Consider the following 19,211-nt stretch of genomic DNA (forward strand, 5'->3'; position numbering starts at 1 on the left):
AACTGATTAAAGAGCTAAAACTTCAAAGTAATGACAGATTGCTAAATTTGATAAGGTGAATAAAGGGCTAAAAAATAAGATATGAGATTGGTTCTTTAAAAAAAGAATGGTAGATCAAGCTTACAGAATGAAATGTCCTTAGCTGGTGTAACAAAAACGAAGACTGGTCTTTTCTTCACTGATCTTGGAGTAATACAGTTTGTATCCCCATCTTCAGGGGGACCAGGGTTCCTCTTTTTTTGTGTTATTATTTTAGGCACATTATATTTGTCAATACACTTGACTTGGATGAGGATCACATTTTATGAAAATTAATGCAGACAACCATAAAATTCCAAAAGGTTCACATACTTTTTCTTGTCACTGTATATGTAAATGCCATCAGAAGGTTAAGTTGTTAGAGAATGTCAGATGGTGCAGTATCTTAATTTACTCCTGCAGTCAGTTTTCTGAATAATCTTGGCAAAATTAAGGTTTTTCTTAGTTTTCGTACATTTATAGCAAAACGTGAATTTTTTTAAATTAACGTTTTAAGCCACACCTTGCATTCAAAATGGCCTTACAACTAAAAATGTACCTTTAACCCCTACAAATATTTGCTTTTTTTTTTTTTATGAATATGAACACATTTTATATAACAAATATAGATTTTTAATGTTGGCTTCTTCATGGCTTAATAACATTTTGAAAGTCAGAGCATGTCTGTAGTTTGCCTTAATGTGATCAACATCCAATATATTAACCCATTGAAGGCATTTATTAGCAGAAAGCTAGTTGATTTAAACTAAACATTGTTCTTACTTTATGCATGACTAGCACCCAAAACTGTGATCTGTACATAAATGACATATAACATTTACAGCTCCATAACTTTTATTTATAACAGGTTACATTTCTTATAACAACTCTATGTACTTCCATGTACATTACGTAATTTTAATATTATAATAAACTAAAATGATATAATGATAATATTAATACCTTACATAGTTTGGCGTGTTAAATATAAAGAAAAGCATATATCCTTACAGCAATAGTAATTTAACTTTAAAATGGCTGGGAAATGATAAATCTGAGAGTGTTTTCAGATGGTGACCTCTGGTGTGTGGTGGTTTGTTAGGTGAGTACTGCCATCTTTGGCAGAACAGCTGACTGACGGTGAAAGGTGAAGGTTTGATGTACTATCCCAGTCCACAGAAACGGTGCACGCTTTCCACTTTAAAACCTACAAAGCAGGAGAAGCACTGAGTTAGGCTGGGAATGAAACAGGAAAAGCTTAATGTCAGGTTAACAGATTAACAGTGGATGGCATAGTAGCCAATAGTGTAAAGATGTGAGCTGGGTAACTCGTGTACATTTTCTCATGAGGTGCATTGGTGTGCACCAATTTTAGAACTTACTGCTCCAAAATTTTACTGAATTATTGTTTGGAGGCATCCACTGGCTTGGAAGTTACATAAAGTATGATTTCATGTTTGAAACTATTCCCTACCCTAGCGAATGCTCAGTCTCTCTTCTCTGTGAGCCTTTTTGCAATTCAATTTTTACATATATCCACCGAGCACTTCAGTGCAGCCCATTCACACTGACATTACAATGTATTTTTCAGCCTGAGCTGCTTTTTGTGTGGGGCACAATACATGGCAGCCAATCAGAACACAGTTCACTTACCTATCAGTATTAACAGCACAGTAATTAAAACAGACTATCTTAGTTATAAAGCAAAGCTGGACAATTGTCATGTAAAATTAAACCATGATTGTTAGTTAGTATATAGAAACACAAATATCATAAGCGCACCACAGGGGAAAATAAATAGAATACAAGAAAATGTATGATAGAGGCCCTTTAACATTTGGGGAAAAGTGGTTCTATTAAATAAGTATTTACAATTTGATGTCATTAAAGGTAATTAAAAACAACCACTTTGCACACAGTCAACATTCATGCTACGTACTTGCTTCATCTCCATTGTGATATCTAGGGAAAGAAATGAGATTTTTTATGAAGCACATTCACGCAATATCATTGTTTTTTTTTTCATTTGCAAAACTATAAGTTGCCGATCACTGTAAGCTTCAAGTAAAGCTTCTGTGCCGAGCTTTAATCTCTCACCAATCCACTGAGAAACAGGCCTTAATGGACCATCTACAGACACCCCTTCCAGCAGCTCAGTCAAACCTATGATCTCATCAGGGTCATCAACAAACTCTTCCTCTGGCTCATCGACACACAGCTCAACCTCATCTGAGTAATTTGAGGCTGTTCCTGAAAGGAGAATGAGAACAGGGACAAAAATAATAATTTAAATCATAGCAGCCCAGACACCGAGGCTTCACTTTGAGATTGCTTTCTCAAGAAAAACAGTGACATTGTCCCTAAATCTGTCATCCAGTATGGAATTACCACCTGACAGCTCAGAGAATTTGTCACTCACAAAACTGTGAGTGACAAAACATTTCACTGACAGGAAATGTAGATGGGTACCTCTCTTACATGAGGAGTTGCTCATTTCCTGTCTTGGAAGTTGTATTGTGAAAGTGGTTTGCAGAACAGCAAGCTCTCTTATTTTTTATTTATGTATTTATTTTTATATAAAAACAACTCGTAGAAACCTGTTCCTCCATCTCATGACATTCATGCACCTGCCAAAGAACAGGGCCTTTCAGTCTTCCAACAAATGCAAGTCAAGGTTGAATTAGATTTTTTATTTTGATAAAAAATGAAATTCCTATAGTACATAGTACAAGCACAAACTGACTTAAGCTTCCTGTCCTCTGTAAACTGTGAATCCTAACTTATTCGGGAGATTATTATACTTAAGGGATTTAGTAATGCAATTGAATTCATCCTCTACTGGGAAAAAACCCTAATATTGCATTTTTCTGCAATACCATAGCTTTTGCACAGGCCATTTTGTGGTTATTTTTCCCCCAACATGTCAAATTCAACAAATAAACAGTAATTGTGCCTTAAAATCTGGAGAAACATGTTCTCTGTGCTTTTTTTTGTACTGGATATCTGAGTTGTTTATATGGGCATGGAGATATTTTTTCTAATTAGCTTCTATTTTTAAGCCAGAACACCAGTGTTTGCACTCAAGATGAGGGAAGAAAACCTACACTACGTGTGTGTGTGTGTGTGTGTGTGTGTGTGTGTGTGTGTGTGTGTGGTTCAGCGACACACACAGCGACACAGCAGGAACTCCACAGCGTGTGGTTACACCACAGCGTATCTGTCACGTTAAAATATGAAACTGGTGTTTATGATACATGTGTGATGTTTTTTTTTGCCCTGTTACTGAGTCATTAACTAGAAATGACCAGGATGACATCCAGGACACGTCATTCCCAATTAACTGATATGAATGTGTGTACCTGTTTTCCTGCAGTTTCCTTTACTGGAAATCCCCCACAGCTGGTTCTCACTGGTGCTTGAGACAGGTTTAGCTTGGAGTTGCCTGGCTTTGTCCAGGTGGAATTTCATTGGCGGAAGCTCGTCCTCACTGTCCTCTGTGTCTAGATTAGTTTTGTCTGTGATATACACTTCTCTATAATGTCTTACCCCTGAACATAGAAAACCAGAGTGGCACAGTTATACATTATACATTGATATACAGTGTGAATCAAAAATTGAATGTAGGCCTGTATTTTTTTTGGACAAAAGATACAGAAGTTCCCAAGTCCAGTCCAGAATTCCCCTGCTTTGCATATTTCTATGTGGGATGAAGACAGAATAAACATCAAAGGGAAAGAGAAGGAGAGCGTGAGAAAGAAAGAAGCAGTGAAAGAAAGAAAGAAGTGACAGTGAGGGGGAAAAATAAGACTAAAAGAAAAAGAAGAGTCAGGGACGGGCTGAATTTTAATCATATGAATGGGACGGGACTGTCTGCGTGTGGCCCTTGATGCTCTTGAGTGCTGATGTTGGCTGAGTGTGTTTAGATGTGTTGGCACTGACCTGCTCTGCGCTTGGACAGCTGCAGCTCTTTGACTGGGAGCTTTGTGTTAAGGTGTAAGCGATGACTGTTGCTCATGTGCTTTAGCAGGTGTTGAGAGTGAAGAGTAGAGCGAGTGTACAACACCAGCTTTGACCCTGCCAGAACATCTGATCTGATCTCAAACCTTCTTCCCTGTTAACATCGGAAAATGAGCTTCACAGTATATCACCACTGACCAAAAGTAACTGACCACATGCGCTTTAGTTACTGAACTGCTTTCTGAGTAGAATTATCAGTGAGAATACTGTACCTGGAAGGTAATGTGATCTATGCTTGACCAGAAAAATTCATATAAAAGCTGCTGTTCACCACTAACCATCTGGAGATAAAGTGAAACCAGCAATAAACACAAATGGTCTGAACACTTAACGTCAATAAGATTTGAATGGAAATAGAGATGACAGTGTTTCTTGTTTCTCTGAACATAGCAATATAGAGCCCATATAAATAGAAATGTTATTTGAAAGTTAACCTTCATAGGGATTTCATGACACAGACATAAGCATTGATAATTATAATAACAATAATCATAAGAAATATTTCAGTATTTATGAACAGCTTTTGCCAGTATTACTTTTATGGATGGACTAGGTACTGTAGTGACATAAGGCTCTTATGCTGAAGTAATGCATATTTGTTTCATTTATAACACTGTTCTATAGGCTATATTGGTCTTATAAGGCAGAAAACCTGTTATAAAGGCAAATACAATCAGCTGTATTATTGGACCCTTGGTAAAAATTTAGCAAAAAATTGCTCAACCTAAAATCTGAAAATATGAGAGAAATTTAACCTTAGTGTAATAAGGTAAATAAATTTAAATATCCATCCATCCATCCATCCATCCATCCATCCATCCATCCATCCATCATCTTCTGCTTCTCTGGGGTTCGGGTCGCGGGGGCAGCATCTTAAGCAATGAGGCCCAGGCCTCCCTTTCCCCAGCCACTTCCACTAGCTCTCCGGGGGGGATTCTGAGGCGCTTCCAGGCCAACTGGGCAATATAGTCACACCAGCTTGTCCTGGGTCTTCCTCGGGGTCTCCTCCCTGGTGGACTTGCCTGTGACACCTCACGAGGGAGGCGTCCAGGAGGCATCCTAACCAGATGCCCGAACCACCTCAGCTGGCTCCTCTCAACGTGAAGAAGCAGCGGCTCTACTCCCTATCACCCTATCTCTAAGGGAGAGTCCAGACACCCTGTGGAGGAAACTCATTTCGGCCGCTTGTATTCGCGATCTTATTCTTTCGGTCATTACCAAAAGCTCATGACCATAGGTGAGGGTAGGAACATAGATCAACCGGTAAATCGAGAGCTTTGCCTTGTGGCTCAGCTCTTTCTTTACCACAACAGACCCCGCATCACTGCTGACCCAGCACCAATCCGCCTGTCAATCTCCCGCTCCCTTGTACCATCACTCGTGAACAAGACCCCGAGATACTTGAACTCCTCCACTTGAGGCAAGAGCCTATCCCTGACCCAGAGAGGGCTCTCCGCCCACAAATTTAAATAGATAATTTAATTTAAACCACAGATGTCACTATTATTGGCACCCCTGCATTTACTACTTTGTTCAACCTCCCTTTGCCAACATAACAGCGATAGGTCTCATTTTACAACACTAGATGACATTGAATAATTAATTAATACAGTACTTCTCCAGACCTTCCAGGGTCCTAGTCCTGATTTTTTAGACTCTCCTCTTCAGTCACAGCTATTTAGTAGAATTGAGATCACAGGACTGGGACGGGAACCAGATTCACTGCACCATATTGGTGTGAATTTGGACATATGTTCTGAATAACTGCTCTGCCAGAAGATCCAATACGATCTTGTTTGAAATTAGATGAAAAAGGAAGCATTCTTATGGCATGGAGGTCTGATTATAGTTTTGGAGACTTGATGACCATAAATTGTTACCATCTTCTGGAAATCTCCAATTGTGATCCTACTGGAAAATCTCCAATTGTGATCCTCTTTGAAAGGTCTCAATTTGACACTTGCCACTCTAACTATCCACCTCACTATGCAAAGAAGCAAAATAAATATGCATCCTCTTCCAGGCAGATTCACTAGCACTCCATTTGTTTCAACTTCTTAATAATTGTCCTTACAGTGGATATGAACATTTTCAGTAGCTTTTCAGTCATTTTATAGCTGTTGTCTGGTTTAACAAACTTTTGTCTCATTTCATTTGTGTAATCTCTCGTCCTCCCCATGATGATGAATGAATGAGAATTTAGCCTTTGTGTCAACTTATGTTTGTGATCATGTGAGAACAGAAGGTCATGGACTGCTTTCCAGTTCCTGAACACTGTTTTAGGATATGACTGAGATTGTGACATGAGGGTTTTTGTTCTTAGAAAATAAATTTTGTTACGTAAAGGTGGGTTTCTCTCATATCTTCAGTGTTAGATTCAACGAATTAACAAAAAAAAGGCATTTTTATGATCTTTTCTGTCCGTCTTTACCAAAAGTGGCAATAATTATGATGCTGACTATATGATTTCCACACCGAAAGAAAAGAAAAATGCAATTTTTTGAGTTAAGTTTACCCGAGGGCTCTGATAAACTCCTTTTCTTTTCCCTTAAAGTGAATTTACTCAAAAAAGTGTGAAGTAAATTTTAAATTTTAAGTTGACCCAACAAACTGAAATGAAAATCTTCATACATGTATTCATTTGGATATGACTTTAGTTTAAGGCCGTTTTCATAGAACATTCGTAACTAGGCCTCTGCCTTAAAAATTCCATTGTTTGGGAATGATTCTTCATAATGGTGCTACAAATTAAACAACTTTCTGTCAAATAAGGTGTTACCAATGTTTACTCCTTATAGAATGCAGACATCACCTTACCTTATATACATGCAGACCACTCAAAGTTAGGCCCATTAACATACTGGCATTTTGTTCCTTTTTTCCCTGGAGAATAAGAGGGAGGGATGGAGACAGAGGGGTGAGACATGTTTATAAGATGGAAAGTAACAGAGATAATCACTCTTTTAAAAAAAATTGCGCAGAGTAGAATCAGCATATGCAGGCTTGATTACCTCAACATAAAATGCATTTGCAATTAATCCCTTAATGACCAAATACAAAGTGTTTAAATGTTAAAAAGCGCTTTTTGTCATTATGCCTGGCCTGACCTTGCTCATGGTATAGAAGATAACTGGTACATCACTCATTTTACAGGCTTCCTGGATGAAGAGCAGGACAGCATCACACACACGCACTCCCCGCAGCTCTCTGTGCAGGGCAGGAGTGTGTTGCACAACATAGTCACGTCCACGCTTCGTCAAAATCTGAGTGACAGAGGTTTATGCAGTTATCTGTATTACACTCCTCTCATAATATTACATAGTAAATACTGCATTACTCATACAGCATTACTAAGTAGCTATTATTGTTACTGTTGTTGACAGAGGTGCACTACAGTTTGGGTTTTGAGTTATTTTTATTATAATACATCAGCATCGCTGACATTGCCTTTGCATCATTTGCATTTACCCTACTTATCTATGTTATTACTGTTATTTGCATTCTTATAGGTCTGCACTGCTGATATTGCTCTGACAGTCTTGGTCATTTGTACATATATCACTTTATATACATACAAGGATCATTTTTACAAACTGGTTCAAAATCAGAGTTGAAAACACATTTCAGACGTTTAGGTGACTCACTTTAGACTAAAATCCTTTTCTTTGAGTAACTCTTATTTATTTTATTAAAACAAACATTCTATTTTACCACTAACAAAATCATAACACTACTGAAACTTCACCAAATGTTTTGGTAGTGATAATGTTAGTCAACTCTGAGCATAATTCAAAAATGCTACCCTGTTCGAGCAAACTCAGCTTTGAACAGCTGTACACAAATAAAATTGTATTATTTCATATTAAAACATGAAAAGTTTACTTAATTGCATATGTGTTTTGGTAGTGACCGTTCTTAAGGTTACACACTGATTTTCAGACTTTGGGACACATTTACTTGAAAACAGTGGGATTTAGGTGCTCACCATGTGGCCATGAGGGAAAGGGATGCAGTCTCACTTCCTGCTCTAAGATGCAGTGGTGTGGCTAAAATAAGGCTTGCCTGTGGACTAAACGACTGTTTTGGAAATGATGTGAAAACGTGCAACAGACATTTGGAGTAAAGTCTTACTTTTTTTTTTTTTAATAAACTCAAATAGTTTGGAAGAAATGGTCCAAAACGGCATTAACTTGCATTATTTAGTAAAGTTACTGTTTCAGCAAGGTTTTAAATACTATGTTGCAGTACAGTACTGTGCTGTGCTTCGGTGTCTATATATGTATGTATGTATATATGCTTAGTACATACTTATATAGTACTGTGCAAACGTCAGAGACCACCCTGCATTCATCACATTTTTAATCAAAAGAGCCATTAAGCACGAATGATCTTTTTCATCTTCAAATGCTTTGTTTTTTAAGAAATCTGCAGGGAAATTTTTCCACACTGCCAAAGTTCAGTCTTTGGTTGCATTTTCTGCTTCTCACAATCCAAATATTCCAAACACATTCAGTGATGTTAAGGTCTGGAGTCTATGATGGTCAGTCCATTCTTCTGAGAACACCAATAATTTCTTTGTTTGATTTGTTGAGTTTGATCAGTAACAGCTTCTTGACAGCTACACGTCCTTTCAGACTCATAGTGTAGGGTTGTCTTCTCACAGTAAAAGATGAACAGAAACCCCTGCGGATTTTTTCAGGTCTGAAGTAAGCATGGAGCTTGATTTTCTCTTCTCTCTCAGAGATGAAAGCTTTAAATGCTTTTTATCTGATGGTGACAGTAACACCAGTTTTGGAAACTTCTGTTTTTTCCACTTACTGTCCTTGGACTTTCTTCTTCCTTGTTCAGCCTTATATCTAATTTCCTTACAAATACCTCCTTGAGAAATGAATAACTGGCCATTAGGACTAGAAATTAAATGATTGCAGGGTTGTCTCTGACGTTTGCTACACATTATGTGATATATAGTTATTTTATACTATTCTTTTGCTATTTGTTTGCTGTACACGTATGATGACAAAAAATATTCATTTATTTATTCACACATGCAAACTACAGCCCACCCAAGGAGGGAAGTAGTCATGTGGACTGAAGTAAGATCCTTGCCCCTCTCTCCAGTCTCCCAGGTCAGCCTGTAAGGCGTATGCAGCCAGCTGGAAATACAGGCCCTCCTGCCAGTAACACTGTGACCTTAAGACTTGCTCCTTCAGTTCAGCATAGTACAGACTGCGCACCGTCTCCTCTCTGAGCTCAGGAAGTAAGAGAAAGTAGGAAAACAAGGCTTATGGAATAGAAAACTAATGTTGATGAACAAAAACAAAGACATTGATATTACCTACACTCTTTTTCGTAGGTAAAGATTTCTATTAAAGAACAAAAGTTTACTTACTCAATGAGTCGAACATTTCCTACATAGTACTGTACTTTCAGGTATAGGACCGTCCTCTCCTGCCGATACAAGCAAAACTGTGCTTATTCCTGTGATGCAAAGTGTGTGTTGCTATATTGTAATTGTGTTGAGCTTTTAGTCACCTTTGGCATTACCTCTAATGTGTTGTGCTTCCATGTTTTAGGAAAGTATGTGCTTAGTTTCGTCTCCAGGTCCAGGAACATGTGGTCATTATCTGAGCCAAAATCATTTACAGGTACATCATGAGTGAAGTCATCACCACCTTTCTATTCATAAGTATTTATGCATTTAGAGTATATAAAAAAGCATCCAGACTGTGCTTTGATGAACTCTCAAACGTAGTACCAGTTCTCTCTTTGGGTGGAGGACAGTCAGTATCTTTTTTTTGGAGCACATTCCACTGTGATTAAACAGTGAGGGGCTTACTCAGCAGAAACACCCCACACTCACTGTTTTCTAGACGCAGGCCAAAGAGATGCAGTTGTTTAATGCCAAGTTGCTGACACAGCTGGTTGATTAGGTCGTGCCCCCTGCTTTTCAACTGTAGAACACAAACATTTTTTTAATACAGTATACATATACATATTGCAAAAGGAGAATGGAAGTGAAAGAACAATAAGTGGAAAAAACAGGGTTTTTCAAGATCTGGCAAGCCACCAAAATGCTCACCATTAGACAAACAGTACTTTCAGATCTGAAATAAATTCCACACCACATCCATCCTTCCACTGTGAGGACACAAAGCTGATTTAAAGAATGTGTAGCTGTCAAAAAGCTGCTACTGAGAAAAGAAAACGGACAAAACGGACGAAAGCATGCAAATGAAACAAATAAGCTGCTGGGGCTCTTAGAAAAATGAACTGACCGTGAACTACCCTGAATGTGTTTGTGTTTATTTGGATTATGAGAAGCAGAAAAAGCAAGCAACTTCTAACACTGAACTTTGCAGGTGCAGAAAAATATTCACAATAAATCTGTAATAAAGCCAAAGGATGGACCAAGAACGCTGATGTTATATTTATATGTTGAGGTATTTGTGTAATTTTCTGTTAAAGACCCAGAAAACCTAAATCTGTCTTTCCTTTCTAAATAGGTTAACCTTCTAGCAGGCAAAAAGTAAACATGTACTAAGTTTACCCTTTGAATAACAACATGAGAGGGACTGTGTTATAGCGAAATAACATCATGGCTGATTTTGGTAGATCATCACAGCCATGTTATTTGTGATACATTGTTTGTGGAAGAACCCATGATGTTATAACAGCACGGTTAGAACGCTTCTCAAACGATCAGCTTGCGTGGCTGGAATTAAGTGTGTGTATATATATATATGTTGTATCACCAATAAATGACCGATATATATCACCATATTTCTCTTCTCTCTATGTAAAACGGGCAGCCCTAATCCTGGGTAACAGTGCTGTAATTCCTGATTGACGTCTCTTGTCCTGCCTACACAAACCAGTTTGAGTCAGAGAAACATAGCAAGCTAAAGCTAATCCAGCATAACCAATAGCTTGCAAGCTAGACCACCTGTCTCTTACTGCCTTTTGCTTGAGTGTTGAACAGTCAAGCTGTCAGTCAAGCTGCTCATTAGTCACATCCATTTTACATTTTAATATTTTGTGTTATCTGAGATTTTATATACATGTTTACTACTTTTTTTCCTGATGCTGAAAAATAAATAACCTGCACTTACTGGTTACTTTTACAGTAAATAAAATACAAGTTGGTATCTACTTATGTATAGAACTGTAGATTTTGTAAAAGCACATAAAAAGGCAAGAACATTTTGTTAGTCATAACATTTTAGGTTAGGCCTATTTTTTTTTCTTTTGCATGAAAACAAACCTGCAAAACAAGATGCAAAACACTGCATCTTTATTTCCTGAGTAGCTGTAAAATATTTATATATATATATATTTTTTTTTTAATCAGATTATGGCTTGATATGTTAAATGACAACAGTGGTGTTGCTACTACAAAGAAAAGTTTGTTGTGTACAGCTCACTATCAGTTTAGGTTAGACAAACGTAGAGACACCAGTGGAACTGGACATTAAACAAAACATGGTAACAATTTGATGCATTATACCCTCAGCGTATGGCAGCAGGTGTAGACGCATGCCTGCCTCTGACTGTCTACATATGCATTCATAAATGCCAGTACATGAAATAGCTATGTTCAAGTCCTAAAGGCTTTATGAAGCCCCTATGTAAGGAGCCGCAGGCTCTTTCCTAAAACATGAAGCTTGAAGTTTTGCATTAATACATTATATGTATGAACTCACCCCCACAGTGATGTTGAGTTGTTTCTTGTCGGGTAAAACCACATGGACCACTCTGGTCTGATCGCTCATGCTGGCCGTAGCAATAATGTGTTGTGTTCTTCTGGCTATGAATTCCTGTCTCTTCAGCCCTGTTGTTTTATAGGATCTCTCACTCCCTACACTTCTCATCTCTCTCTCCTTCTCCCTGTCCCTGCTCTTCACTGTCCTCCCTAAAATAACACCCACTCACATGCAGATGACAATCTATGTAAGTAGGTCAGCATACAGAAACCTCTGTTACATTACTTATGCAAAATGTGGATATGCAAAAAAGAAACAAAAAATAGCCATTCATTCCCATGAGTACACTAAACAAACACTCCCAAGTATTTATTTGACTGCACATTATAAAGCTATTTCACCTACTTTGTGATCTGCAGCACTCACAAGGAACTTAATTGTTTCATTAAAAATGATAGTGAGGTTGATCTCTGTCCCTAAATAAACTTGAGTACAAAGGCTACTGCTAAAACCACTGGAACTGTGACCAAATGACAGGCATTAACAGAATACAATAATATATTAGGGGAATAATGATTTTTTTTTTAGTGATTGACACTAAGAGTTGGTACTAGTGAGTGAACAGAGAGTGTTGAGTAGATGGAAGGAGTACTTTGAAGAACTAATGAATGAGGAAAACGAGAGAGAGAGAGCAGGACAACGGTTGCAATGGTGATGGACAGATTGACAGATGAGGTCAGGCAGGAGGCTCCATGGACCATGATGTTTGCAGATGACATTGTAATCTGTGGTGAGAGTAGAGAGCAGGTGGAAGAGAATCTGGAGAGGTGGAGGTTTGCACGGGAGAGGAGAGGAATGAAGGTCAGTAGAGAGAAGACAGAATACATGTGTGTGAATGAGAGGGAGGCAGATGGAAAGGTGAAGATGCAAGGAGTAGAGGTCGTAAAGGTGGATGACTTCAAATATCTTGGGTCAACAATCCAGAGCAATGGACAGTGTAGAAAAGAGGTGAAGAAGAGGGTGCAGGCAGAATGGAGTGGGTGGAGACGGGTGTCAGGGCTGATGTCTGACAGAAGGATAGCAGCAAGAGTGAAAGGGAAGGTTTACAAGACAGTAATGCGTCCTGCTATGATGTATGGTTTGGAGACTGGCTGTCTAAAAGACAGGAGGCTGAGCTGGAGGTGGCGGAGATGAAGATGCTGAGATTTTCGTTGGGAGTGACAAGGCTGGACATGATTAGAAATGAGCAGATCAGAGGGACAGTGAAGGTGGAGCAGTTTGGAGATAAAGCCAGAGAGGCCAGGTTGAGATGGTTTGGACATGTGTTGAGGAGGAATATATATAGGGATATATTGGTCAAAGAATGTTGGAGATGGAGCTGCCGGGTAGAAGGAGAAGAGGTAGACCTCAGAGAAGGTTTATGGATGTAGTGAAGGTGGACATGGAGATAGTTGGTGTAAAAGTAGAGGAGGCAGTGGATAGGGCAAGATGGAGGCAGATGATCCGCTGTGGCGACCCCTAAAGGGAGCAGCCGAAAGAAGAAGAAGAAGATTTAGTCAATTACATGTTTGTAAAATCAAGACTTATTAAAAAGATTCAGAGGTCTATTAATATATTACATAGATTAGTTTGGCTCAGAAAGTGGTGTGTTTCATGGTAAAGTAGCACGTCCATGTGCAGAATAGTGATGTTATGATAAATTGGAGCACCTGAGCTATAAACATTACAAAACTGCCTCATGCAAAATCTCACGTCTCCAACAGGTTTGGGGGTGACATGGTACAAAGTAACGTACATTCCCAGCAAACAGCGGACGTCCTCGGGACCTATTTTTGTTAGCTGGGTTGATGTGATTACTCAATGTTGTCAGACATCAGACAAAGGCTCTGTCACCTCAGAGCAAGAAGGGCCTTGTTTCAGTTCCCTGGCTGGGCAACCAGAGTGCTTTTTCTGAAGAGTTTGCGTGTTCTCCCTTGTGTCTGCATGGGTTTTTCCCATTACAAAGTCCAAAGACATGCAGTCAGGCCAATTGGACACACTAAATTGCCCCTAGGTATATGTGTCTGTGAATTTATATGTCTGTCTTAAGGATGTATATCTTCACCACTAAGGTCGATTCGATACACATCTCGATACACTGCCACCGATACGATATAATTGTGATACTCTGAAACCCCTTGTCGATACGATGCGATACAAATTACTCTTGTTCACGATATGATGCGATTCAAAAATGATTTGATAACGATATGACTTAATTATATATGAGGATTGGGTTTGATAAGTGATCATTCGATACAGTTAGTTGAGGTTTGAGGATGTATTGGCCAAACCCATCAGTTTTCTTAACTCAATAGCACAATTCTACTTTACTCTCTAACAATTTAAGGGATGTATGCATCTGGTTGTTTTCAATGGAGCAAAACCAATACATAATATACAAAAATGCATAATTCTGTATATTCAGACAGAGCATTAATTTATTCAACTGAATTATTCAGTTATATTCTCCATCTATATTTATACACAACGTATAAAACATAAGATGAACAGTTTTTAAAAGTACTGTATTAACAATGTGCATAGTGAAAATTATGATCTGCAACACATATTACTGTCTGCTAGACTCAACTGCTACACAAGGTTTCAGATAGTTGACTGACTGAGTAGGACCGTGTTTTGCCTAAATAAACTTGCGATGGACCTGTCACCTCCTTTGCTACTGCTCAGTGTGGCTCGTGTGTCAGCAGGATCCGAAGAAAAATTTAATGCATTAAATATCTCTTTGTCGTTGCTAATGCTCTCGTTTCCCTCCATCTTTCTTGTGTATGTCTGCGTGCTTGCGTCAGTACCTGAGGACACGATGGTGCATTTATGTTGCCTCGAAAAAAAAAAAGAAATCAATAAAAATAAAAAATATGTTGCCTCTGAAAATACGTTAGAATAAGGAATAGATACTGGAAAACAAAACACCCGATTTAACCACGGTATTTGCCGATGCAAAAAGGCTAGAGGAGATGCACCGTAAATTCGCCCGCAATTAAACCCGATGCACGTTGAATCTACCGGTGCAGTCGAATCACAGACGTGTACCGAATCACCGATGTGAATCGGTGAATCTCCCCATCCCTAGTCTGTCTGTCTGCCCTGCAATGGATTAGCAACCTGTCCAGGGTATATCCTGCCTCCCAAAGACAGTTGGGATAGACTCCCAGAAGCATAAGCGATTTAGAAAGTATGTGTATTTAAAGTGAAAGTAGTTTCTTTGTCCATGCGTTTCCTAGATGTTTGACAGGGATATTAAAAGTGACGTAAGAAGATTTTGGGTCTTCTTATCAGGGATAAAATAAACTATTTATTAATTCAGCATGTCATCAGTCGTTCACGTACATAGAAGCTTATTACTGGTATTGGTTGTATTATAGTGTTCAGCTAACTGACTGTGCTAGTATGGCAGGGGCTCGGGAGGCGCTGCGCTCAGGGTAGGAGAGACGCATAGTAAAAAAAAAAATGTTGTTAGTTTGATGTGCATGTTTTAATTGATAATTCTGTACAGGGCTGTGGGTCAGTCAATGTGATGTAAGTACCTGCCATGAAGGGGAAGTGCATGGCTAGAGGTGACCTGCCTCCAGGGATGGGGGAGTAGCAGAGTAGCGAAGTAGGACTACTTTTTGTAGTTGGCTACAAATATTTGTAGCTAATAGCTGTAGCCACTACAAAATTTTGTGTATAGTGAAAATTTTTGCTACAGGCTTCAGGCAATCCACATAAAACAAACCACAGAACTCGTTCACTGGGCTGGTGCAATCCTGACTGAGCCGTGGACAGCTCGAGCAGATGTGCATGCGCTCGCCCCATGCGCTGATCACCCCTAACTAGTAGGCTTAACTCAGGGGTCACAACCAAAATGTTAAGAAGAGTCGTTTTGTCCTTTTCAACCTTGGGAGCCACAACATTTTACAACCCCAATTCCAACGAAGTTGGGACGTTGTGTAAAACAAATACAAACAGAATACAATGATTTGCAAATCCTTTTCAACCTATATTCAATTGAATACACTACAAAGACAAGATATTTAATGTTCAAACGGATAAACTTTGTTTTTTGCAAATATTCACTCATTTGGAATTTGATGCCTGCAACACGTACCAAAGAAGTTGGGACAGGGGCAACAAACGACTGGGAAAGTTGAGGAATGCTAAAAAAAAACCTGTTTGGAACATTACACAGGTGAACAGGTTAATTGGAAACAGGTGAGTGTCATGATTGGGTATAATGGGAGCATCCCTGAAAGGCTCAGTCATTCACAAGCAAGGATGGGGTGAGGTTCACCACTTTGTGAACAACAGTTTAAGAACAATGTTTCTCAACGTGCAATTGCAAGGAATTTAGGGATTTCATCATCTATAGTCCATAATATCATCAAAAGATTCAGAGAATCTGGAGAAATCTCTGCAAGTAAGCGGGCAAGACAGAAAACCAACATTGAATGCCCGTGACCTTCGATCCCTCAGGCAGCACTGCATTAAAAACCAACATCATTCTGTAACGGATATTCCCACATGGGATCAGGAACACTTCAGAAAACCACTGTCAGTGAACACAGTTTGTCGCTCCATCTACAAGTGCAAGTTAAAACTCTGCCATGCAAAGCGAAAGCCAAATATCAACATCACCCAGAAACGCCGCCGGCTTCTCTGGGCCTGATCTCATCTGAGATGGACTGACGCAAAGTGGAAAAGTGTCCTGTGGTCTGACGAGTCTACATTTCAAATTGTTTTTGGAAATCATGGACATCATTGTTCTCTGGGCCAAAGAGGAAAAGCACTGTATGGATTGTTTTCAGTGCAAAGTTCAAAAGCCAGCATCTCTGATGGTATGGGGGTGTGTTAGTGCCCATGGCATGGGTAACTTGCACATCTGTAAGGCACATCTGTTAAGGCACCATTAATGCTACAGGTTTTGGAGCAACATATGCTGTCATCCAAGCAACGTCTTTTTCAGCGACATCCCTGCTTCTTTCAGCAAGACAATGCCAAGCGTTACAACAGCGTGGCTTCGTAGTAAGAGAGTGCGGGTACTAGACTGGCCTGCCTGCAGTCCAGACCTGTCTCCCGTTGAAAATGTGTGGCGCATTATGAAACGCGAAATAGTTGAGCAACTGAAGTTGTACATCAAGCAAAAATGAGAAAGAATTCCACCTATAAAGCTTCAACGATTAGTGTCCTCAGTTCCCAAACGCTTATTGCGTGTTGTTAAAAGGTGATGTAACACAGTGGTAAACATGCCCCTATCCCAACTTCTTTGGAACGTGTTGCAGGCATCGAATTCAAAATAAGTGAATATTTGCAAAAAACAATAAAGTTTATCCGTTGGAACATTAAATATCTTGCCTTTGTAGTGTATTCAATTGAATATAGGTTGAAAAGGATTTGCAAATCATCATATTCTGTTTGTATTTATGTTTTACACAATGTCCCAACTTCATTGGAATTGGGGTTGTATATCAGTTTTACCATCTTGGCTGTAAGTATATCTCAGTGTGTGCTGATATAGAGGCTGAAAATATAAACCCAAACGCAGACCTACTTTACTCTGCTTTAACCTTCAGCTCAGCTGTAGCTGCATTTCTCACATCTCAGGAAACTTCTGCGAGAGTTTCTTGAAAATGTCTCTCAATGTTTGACTTTTTATGAGGTTGAAGTCGCTTCTGATTCCCCAGCTTCTCGTTCTAATTCTCCCGTTCCACCTTAAATGGTGCCTAAGGCGCTAGATTGTCCTGGTGCTGGTTTAAGGTGGAGCGGGAAAATTCGAACGAGAAGCTGGAGAAAGAGAAGCGACTTCAGTTTCGTGAGTTGCTGCAGATTAAACATATCAGCAAACCTGAGTGATTTATTAATGTAAAGACGTCCATTCATCTCCAAATTATCGATGTTCTCTCAAGTCTTTGCCGTTTCGTTCTCTGCGTTGCTGTGTGTCCAGCAGTTTGTCAGTCTTCACGCTTTAAAGGTTGGCAAATTAGCAGTTGTGCGTTAAATCCATCGACCATTTATTGTGAAAACTGTAGTACAATTGTGTGAATTATAGAATTATAACTGTTTCACAGGAAAGGAGGATTATTATTTTACCTAGAAATCTTCTAGAAATGTCTGCTGTGGGAGCCACAACAGCAACAGTGGAGAGATTATTCAGGCCTGATTTTCACCTCAGAGTCACTGATGAGGATTTTGAGGCTAAAGTGTTGCTGAAGTTTAATAAAGACTGAATGTGAATGTCTGTACATACACCGATCATAACATTATGACCACCTTCTTGTTTCTACGCTCATTGTCCATTTTATCAGCTCTACTTACTGTATAGCTGCACTTTGTAGTTCTACAGTTATAGACTGTAGTCCATCTGTTTCTCTGATACTTTGTTAGCCCCCTTTTACCCTGTTCTTCAGTGGTCAAGACCCCCATGGACCCTCACAGAGCAGGTACTGTTTGGGTGGTATATCATTCTGAGCACTGCAGTAACACTGACATGGTGGTATTGTGTTTGTGTGTGTTGTGCTGGTACGAGTGGATCAGACACAGCAGTGCTGCTGGAGTTTTTAAACACTGTGTCCACTCACCGTCCGCTCTATTAGACGCACCTGCATTGTCGGTTGATGACATCTCTTGCTGTAAAGTGTATGCTAATCATCCTCTAGTCCTTCATCAATGGTCACAGGACGTTGCCCACAGGACGCTGTTGGCTGGATATTTTTGGTTGTTGGACTATTCTCAGTCCAGCAGTGACACTGAGGTGCTTAAAAACTCCAACAGCACTGCTGTCTGATCCTCTCGTACCAGAAGACACACCACCACCACGCCAGTGTTACTGCAGTGCTGAGAATGATCCACCACCCAAATAGTACCTGCTCTCCATGGGGGTCCTGCTCTCCATGGGGGTAAAAAGGGGCTAACAAGGTATGCAGAGAAACAGACTACAGTCTGTAATTGTAGAACTACAATGTGCACCTAGAGAGTAAGCGGAGCTGATAAAATGGACAATAAGCGTAGAAATGAGGTGCTCATAATGTCATAATGTTATGCCTGATCAGTGTATCTTGCTGAAATGCTAAAAGAGCAGTTTTATTTCAACAGTTCACAATGCTTTGCCCAAAGTTCTGTGGTTTGTATTCAGTTATTTTTGTTGACTTTTGTTAATAAAAACTTTGCCTTTAGTCTTCATTTTTGTTGGATATCACGCCTTTGGTTGTGTAAGTTTAATTGTTGGTTACACTTTCTGGTGATCTTTGTGTATCTGCAGCTTTTCAATTGTATGTTTCTTTCTGGCACTGGATTAAATGTGTTCACACTGTCAGTTGGGCTTGTTTGGTGTGTCAGGTGGAGATTCACAAACAAACATTCTGACAATCGTGCTTTGAAAGTAGCTAAAAACTAGTGCACTATTTTTCAAAAGTAGCTAAAAAGTAGCCACTACTATTT

At 39.3% G+C, this 19,211-nt stretch overlaps 1 protein-coding gene across 5 annotated transcripts; it reads right to left on the reverse strand.

Moving 5' to 3' along the window:
* Nucleotides 1–855: 855 nt before the first annotated feature.
* Nucleotides 856–11,930, reverse strand: LOC108426497 (FERM domain-containing protein 6). Of its 5 annotated transcripts, none has more exons than XM_017696032.2 (13): nucleotides 11,736–11,930; nucleotides 9,896–9,986; nucleotides 9,580–9,659; nucleotides 9,425–9,483; nucleotides 9,081–9,279; nucleotides 7,143–7,298; nucleotides 6,853–6,918; nucleotides 4,248–4,316; nucleotides 3,958–4,129; nucleotides 3,378–3,566; nucleotides 2,116–2,268; nucleotides 1,958–1,980; nucleotides 856–1,225 (listed from the first exon to the last, which is right to left on the reverse strand). In XM_017696032.2, exons 1-13 carry the CDS (start codon nucleotides 11,901–11,903, stop codon nucleotides 1,085–1,087), a joined length of 1,566 nt encoding a protein of 521 aa, XP_017551521.1. In that variant the 5' UTR covers nucleotides 11,904–11,930; the 3' UTR covers nucleotides 856–1,084. The 5 variants fall into 5 exon arrangements, with proteins under 5 accessions (XP_017551521.1, XP_037399866.1, XP_037399865.1 ...); XM_037543969.1 differs by having other exon boundaries at nucleotides 9,099–9,279; nucleotides 9,568–9,659; XM_037543968.1 differs by having other exon boundaries at nucleotides 9,568–9,659.
* Between the last annotated feature and the right edge of the window lie 7,281 nt (nucleotides 11,931–19,211).

Source organism: Pygocentrus nattereri, chromosome 13 (assembly GCF_015220715.1).
Source record: "Pygocentrus nattereri isolate fPygNat1 chromosome 13, fPygNat1.pri, whole genome shotgun sequence".
Classification (NCBI taxonomy): domain Eukaryota; kingdom Metazoa; phylum Chordata; class Actinopteri; order Characiformes; family Serrasalmidae; genus Pygocentrus; species Pygocentrus nattereri.